This window comes from Physcomitrium patens, chromosome 5 (assembly GCF_059467195.1).
Source record: "Physcomitrium patens ecotype Gransden chromosome 5, ASM5946719v1, whole genome shotgun sequence".
Lineage (NCBI taxonomy): Eukaryota > Viridiplantae > Streptophyta > Bryopsida > Funariales > Funariaceae > Physcomitrium > Physcomitrium patens.
Window position 1 is genome coordinate 380855 of NC_143414.1, and position 7763 is coordinate 388617.

The 7763-nt window shown below is 42.4% G+C and overlaps 1 protein-coding gene across 1 annotated transcript; it reads left to right on the plus strand.

Moving 5' to 3' along the window:
- The first annotated feature begins 353 nt into the window (after positions 1-353).
- Positions 354-4333, plus strand: LOC112282608 (uncharacterized). The gene is made up of 3 exons (XM_024520419.3): positions 354-2215; positions 2388-2680; positions 2830-4333. Exons 1-3 carry the CDS (start codon positions 2023-2025, stop codon positions 3589-3591), a joined length of 1248 nt encoding a protein of 415 aa, XP_024376187.1. The 5' UTR covers positions 354-2022; the 3' UTR covers positions 3592-4333.
- Positions 4334-7763: the final 3430 nt, after the last annotated feature.

The window sequence follows — 7763 nt, forward strand, 5'->3', positions numbered from 1 at the left end:
CCCCCATTCATTCATTGGTCGCATGATGAGCACGGTGTTGGGGGGTCGAAGCTGCATCCACGCTGCATCCACCCACACCATCATGTTGCACAGCAGCAGCCGTATGACCCCCCCTGCCCTGCAGCCGCGGTAGAAGTGGAGTGGTGCGACCTGCCGCGGCTGCGTGACAACCGCCAGCGACCTACACGGCGAGACCGCGAGATGGCCAGCGCGGGGAGAGTGGGACCAAGCCTTTTCCCCAAGGGGAGGGATCGGGGGATCGAAGGACGCCAGAGTTGGAGCGAAGTACCGAGCGATGGGCGGGGGTTCCTGAAAGCTGGGTGCCGGGATGGACGGAGGCGCTGTACAAAACCCCACATGCAGTCACCGCTCATGATTGTCTTCCTGTGTCACTCCCTGTCTGCTGCTGTTCCCACCCACACCCCCCCCCCCACCTGATCCTCTCCAATAAACGCCGTGAATCTTTGTCTAGTTGCTGTTGTTGTGTTCCTCGTCTTGGCGACACTCTCTCCTTGATCCTCACCACGCTGCTCCACACCTGTTGCATCGCCGTACTGTGGCACTTGGAGCATTCCTACGTTACTGCCTCATTTCCAGTCTTGTATTGATGTGTGGATCTTCTTTTTTCGCCCTTCGCTCCATGTATCACAACTTCTAGTGCCACTTTCGTCTTTCTTCCATTGTTGACACTGTACCTGCTGGTCCGCCGACTGTAAATTATCTGTCTGCTGTTTTCAAGCCACAGCCAGAAGTCCGTGGTTGCACCTGGGGGGTGTGGCTGGAGCACAAATCACATCAGGGTGGATGCGTGTATTGCTTGTGAAGCCCAGTCTGTGCATCGAACGCACCCATCGACACCAAACTGTTCCGTTCGTGGGAGAGAGAGTGGACTGGAACGAAGCTACTCGCGTGGTAGCGGAGATACTGCAGTAGTTTCAGTTGTTCAGTCCAGATATTGACCGTGGATGACTTGCTGGACATCTAGTCGATGTCTGGGGTGCATAGACGTGTTTGTGTCGTTCGACGTTGATTCACGTGGTACCCCACCGTTTGGATCGGTGTTGAATTCTTGAAATCACTTTTCAAACTGGCTGAAAAGGTCATCCAGGTGTGGTGGTAGGTCTAGTGGGTGCTGATCACATATCTGGAGGTTCAATTCAACACACATGCTTTGTTGGGATGTGCGCATGCTCAATCAGGTGACTTGCGTGTGAACGCATACGAGCGCGAACTATTTCTCGCACTGGAACTTTTCCGTAATCCACGGGATTAATTCTTCTGGAAACTGGAGACCATCGTGTTAAGGGTGAAGACATTGTCTATGCGAGTTTCAACCACACCTGATCTTCGTTATTCTGTGCGATTGAAGTCCCACAATTTCTCAGGTTTTAGTCTGCTAGACGTTGGTACTGGCTCATGTGACCCCTCTCCTTCATACAGTAAATCTCACACAGATTTCCAGCACCTAGATTTCCAGCAGTGCATGGTTTGATCGGACACCCCTTGCTGTGCTCATCTTCTCTCTTCAGCCGTTTTCCACGGTAACAAGTTTCTTATTAACGCTTCTTCGCGAAGCTCATACGAATACCACGCTAGCTAGTATTCTGTCGTTTTCGTCGTTTTGTTTTCTTCTTCTTTTCCAGCACACTTCGTAAGTGCGTTTTGATCGTGGTCACCGGTGACTTGGTGTTCATTACCTCTTCAGTGACGGTAGTTTAGTGACGTCTTGCACGTGCTCTGAGATTCCCTCTAGATTTTGAGTCAATAGCTGCTGATTTTACAGAAGTGACTTTTGTCTTTGAGGTCCCACTACTTCGTCAGCGTATCGTCATCTGCAGAGTTGTTAGTGTGATTTTTCTATTTGATCATCGAAGAGTAATAGTGACCTGTAGCTCTACCTGGTTCACTCTTTAGACAGACGCTTTATTCACCAGAATCATTGGGTGAGGGAGCTACTGGAACCTTTGTACTCAATATCAAGCGCAGTGACTGCCTGTAAACATCTGCCTTTGTGTCTCAAGCATGTGCAACGGCAAGAATACCATGGAGACAAAACAAGATTGCAACATTGAGCTTCCACCAGGGTTTCGCTTCCATCCTACTGATGATGAGCTCGTCAGCTTCTACCTGACCCGAAAGGTCAAAAACCCTCACTTTGCCGTGAAGTCGATTCCGAACGTGAGCCTCAACAAATGCGAGCCCTGGGATCTTCCTGGTACGCTACTCACACGCGATCCTTCAATTCATCGGAACAATCGATGTAGACGTCTAGAAATAGTACTCACGTGATTGGAGACTCCGTTGCTGTACAAATTTTGTTGTGCTATCTCGAGATTATTACGTGTGGCCTAAATTTAGGAAGTTGTATATTGGTGACAATTCTGCAGAGAAAGCGAAAGTAGGGGAGAAGGAATGGTATTTCTTCAGCCTGCGAGACAGGAAGTATCCAACGGGGATACGAACCAACAGAGCCACTGAGAAGGGGTATTGGAAGGCCACAGGTAAGGACAGGGATGTGATGAATTATAGCACTCATCTTCTGGTAGGCATGAAGAAGACTCTGGTGTTCTACCTTGGCCGCGCACCCAAGGGCGCTAAGACCAACTGGATCATGCACGAGTACCGCCTGGAGAATGACTTGAGTAATCACCTAAGCAACCATGAATCTCACCAATCCAAGGTTTGTTCGCGCTGCCCTTCTGTCACGCGCAGTATTTCTGTATCAAACTTCTCACTAGGTTTGTACTGCTCTGTCAATTTGAAAGATGATGTGCACCAACCTGTGAGTATCAAAGAAAGGCATAGAATAACAGCTGTTAACTGCTGCAGAATCACGAATGGGTAGTATGCCGTGTCTTTCAGAAGACGGTTGGCAACAAAAAGCCTAGTTTCATGTACGCTGGCATGCCAAGCTATCAACTTGCTGATCCGCTTGATGCACTTCCTGGCAACCACCGGGACAACTCCCCGAATCCCACAGTAACTGACTCGGACGACTGCGACACATGCACAGCCGCTGAGTCCTTCTACAAATGTCAGGATAGTTTACGAGGGGGCGGTGACCATGTTGCCCAAGAGTTCAGGCAAGACCACGCTGCGTCCGTTATGGCACACCAGTTGCCTGCGCCTGGGTCAATTCCTATAGCAACCCCGGCGATGGATTTGTACCAGTACAACATGATGAAGGAGCCCTATTACAACCATCAGAACGGTGCCGACATAGTCAAGTTGTTCTCTCCACCTCCTCAAAGCATGATCAGCCATCCCCTGACTACAGTGAATGGCATCCGCATACGAGCGAAACTGGAACCATCGCACAACCCCTACAGTGAAGGAGAGGACGAAGTTGAAAGCAGCCAAAGATTGAATAACCTTGATTACGCTTGGCCCGATGATGCTCTCAATGCAGAGTACTTCCCTTGTGACGGTTCCCTCCTTCCCTTGCAATCTGTTGCTGAGGATAGCAGCCAGACTTCGACGTGTTTCACGGACGGTAGTGGACTCTACAATCGCTCTCTGCGAGGCAGCTTTTCTGGGCTGTCGGAGGTGGCTGGACCAGCCATGGATGTCCTGCAAGAGTGGTCGTACTGAGGAGGCATTAGATTCAGGCCTCATGACAACGATCTGTTCTGGAAAATTTTGAAGATCAGCTGAGCTTCAAGTTGGCCAACATAATGTACAAAAGTACACATGCAGAGATCTGATTAACTTTTTGAATGTAGATTTTAGACTGCTGAGATTGGTTGGATCATACTGGTGTAGATTATGGATACTCGGTTTTATCAAGAATTTGAAATGCTGCTATTGTCTGACTATTCGGCCGGACCACCACTACCGAATTCTGGGTTGAGAACAAGATGGTGGGAGTCAGATTCTGGAGCTGCAGCGTGACAATTAACCCCAGCGTCTTCAACTGGACAAGCCAGAACGACGAAGAAAGAACTTTTTAATTGGTCTCTTTTCGGTTGCTTTCTATGCCAGGGCTTGCGTCTGTAATTATATGAGCCTTGACCAGGAGCCTTTCAGCATGCGGCCATCCGAGACATGAGCTGAGCCTCTGGTAGTCCTAGATTCACTTGTAAGATTTGAAAGCAGTCATTGTAGGTAAGATTGATTGAGCATCGGCTTGCTAGATTGATGGAGCCAACGAGTGGGACGTGAGAGCCTCGTAATGTAAGGTCAAGGTATCACCCTGTGTAAATGTAACCTCGACGCAAACGAGGCCAAGTATGACACAGTATTACATCTGTACCTAGGTATGATTTATAAATTTTTGATTGCCTTCTTGTGGATGGCGTTGTTAAATAAAAAGAAATTAAAATGTTTGATTCTACATTTCATGTTTCTCTTTAGCCAGACTCCCTACCGAATGACGACGATCTTGTTCCTGTTGTGCTATATGCTCACCCAGTCGGGTCAGAGTTCCTATGGCATAGAATGCCGGGCTTTACACAAAGAACCAGTTGGTGTTGCGAACTATCCCCGTATTACCTGTACGCAAGTCATCGAAGTTCGTGAAGAGATTCTTGTGCAGCACTAGTTGGTGTCCAGGGAGGAGCCATGGAACCAGCATTTGCCTCTGAGCTGATGGACAACTCAGGATAGACTCTTGCAACTTGGCAGGTAAACATGGTCTAATAGTACCTTGCCGTACCTGCCGCGAAGATCCACATGAGATCTTCTCACATGAGCAAAACTGTAATTTGCATTGGCTTGGGTGGAATCATTTCCTCCTACTTCCACCTGCAACATCACTCATGGAAAGTGTTCATGACCCTAGTTGCTTGTCCGTCGTCACGCGATGCAGCATAGGCAATCTCACCACCGCGCCAACTGTCCAGTGGTGGCACATTGCACGAATTTATATTCCTCGGAGATGGGATACTTCTAGATTCTAAACACTCGCAGGCTTTCATAGATGATTCCATTAGTCCCGTTGACCTTTACCATTCTCAAGATTCTGTTGGAGAAGTGCTGGTCAGAGTCGTACAAAACCATTTAGCACGAGTTGGGGCTCAAGTTGCTAACTCGAAAACTTCCCCCTTCTTTTCAAATTGACGGCATCGCCCAAAGCTCTGGTCACAAGGCTGCAAAGCAGGACCTCAGGATTGTTCTGCTGGGATTTGAGAGCCGAATATGCCACGAGCATGACCGCAAAGGTTTTTGGCAGTTTCCAAGTGTCCGTAGTGAACCGATTGCCGTGAGAATCATCTTCAAGAGCAAGCTACCCTGTGAATCCTTGACCCTTGATTTAATTTAAGCAATATGTTCACCCCATTTGTTCTAAAGACAAAACAAAAAATAAATAAATTAAAAATAAACAAACAAACAAACAAAGCTCATGGAAATGTGAACGAGGGTGGTTTGACACGGGGGGCGGGCTTTGGACGCTTGCAGGAGGCGTCCCCACCACAATCGCATCATAGATGGTCTTCCAAATAATAACCACCACCAGCAACGGGAGCTTTGTGCTTTTGCCACAGCGAAGGAGGCTGTAAATGTTCCGTTGTGCAGGGATCCGAATGGTCATGATCCTACACTAGTGCACGACAGAAAGGAACCCCTAGATTTCGTGCTCGGTAAATCGATTTTTAATAGAGACAGAATAAAAGTTAACACACTCAACAAAACTCCAAATGAACAACTTTCTATTAGATTTTTATAAAGTTTTGGAGTTTTATTGCTTTGCAATTTTTATTGTAAGTTTTATGTTGATATACAAATTATCAAATAAGAAAAATATTGTCCAAAACATTTTGTAATTTTGGCTAATTGTGTGGGGAGAAATCCCTCGAGTCTAATTATGAAGCTATGGTTTGCAAATTTAGAAGAAAATTTTAATCACATATTAAAATTAAAGCAACTACAATGTAAGGAATACTTTCTAATTAAAATCTTTATATAAAAAATAGCTAAGAAACTATAAAATCATCTTTATAACTTACAACTTTTTACTTATTTAATATACATTTTGTATAAATGAAAATCAAAACATCACAAGTTATCAAGCACTACTTAAATCAAAGTATTTAATTTAAACCAAATACAAGTGCAGGATCAACATACTCTTAAGAACTCTTAAGAAAAGATTAGAAATCTATACAAAACTAAATTAAGCTATTTCTCACATCCAAGAGGAAAAATTCAAGAGTGCAAATTTGAAGAATAGAAAAAATTCTAAAGCTTTATTAAAATGGATAAATCACCAAAGCCAAGGAAACTTTTACAACATGTCAAGTCAAGTATTTTTCTTTATTTACATATCCAAATCTTAGTTGACATTAATGAAGTCAACTAACAAAAAAATCTCAATTGATGAAAAACCACTAACCAAACTAAATTATATACATTTCATAAGATTTGGAACAAATGCCATATCACATAACAATTGCCAAGTAAATAAATATTTTCAACACATTGAATGCTACAAACCAATCACAAAGTATTTAATCTAAACCAAATACAAATGCACAATCAACACACTCTCAAATTCCTCTCCTCTTCTCCTTCTTAATTGATTAGAAGTCCCTGCAATTAGCTAGAATCACAAAACATACATAGTTGAAGATGAATGCTACAATGATGTTGTAGCCAAACTATACTCATCTAAGCCAATGTTATAGAAGCTAGACAAGAAAAGTGTCTAACAAACATGGTAGAAGAAATCTTCAATCCTTATTATAAGATGATGCATGGTTGAAAGATTTCTTACAATAAGGACAAATCCAACTTTCTGAAGGGAGAATTAAAAAAAGTAGTGTCTAATATGCCATATACTACCTACATTGGTATTTATTATACAAAAATATAGTAGAATTTTTTTTCTTCTCACCATATATAATACAAGGAAGACCAATTAATATAATTGTCAATTTAAGATGTATAAAATCATCAATGGGAAGATGACAAGGAATAAAAAGTTTTGAATGCTCTTGCCACTTTTGTCCATCCTTGCCTTCCAACAATAAAATACCACTAGGCAATACATCCTTTATACATAGAATTATGTGCCTTGCCTTAACATTAAATGTTGTAGGCACCTCATATTGCAAATATACATAATCTTCTATAGATAATGTTTGAAATTGAAGCCAATACCCTTTATTGCATATGCAAGTATATTTTAAGATATTATAATGTTAAGTAATAAATAAGTTTTTCATAGCCATAGGCATGGCTTGTTTAAAGAACTTTGTCCAATTATGTATACATTGAGTCTAAACATCATAATCATCAAAGTCTACAATTGAAACTAGCTTTTAGTGTATTGAGCTTAATAGGATTGGTCTTCATCCATACAACAATTGGTAAGGACTATAAGATGTCAAAGATGCTTATCTATTAAAATGATAACTTATCATAATTCAAGGCAACATTGAATCCTAATCATGATAGTTGCCATAAAGTAATCCATACTTTTGTAAGCCATGCTTGATAATCTGAACAACTTGTTTAGCTAAGCTATCTACATCATAATGATTTTTAGAGGTGGTACAATGATCTATTAAAGCTTTAGTACATAAAGCTTTAAACATTCAAAAAACCTTCTTTCTTGATGCCTTAAGATTTCAACATGTGTTTCAAAACGTACTAATATACAATAAAAATAAAAAAAAACTATTGTTGCCAATTTTGAAGAGTTTTGAAATATTAGAATTCAATTATTGAATAAAATATTTTGCTAATTAATCACTTTTTTTTAAGTATTAGATTTATTAAACACCAATGATATTGTTAAAATAATATTTTTCTTTTCTTATGTA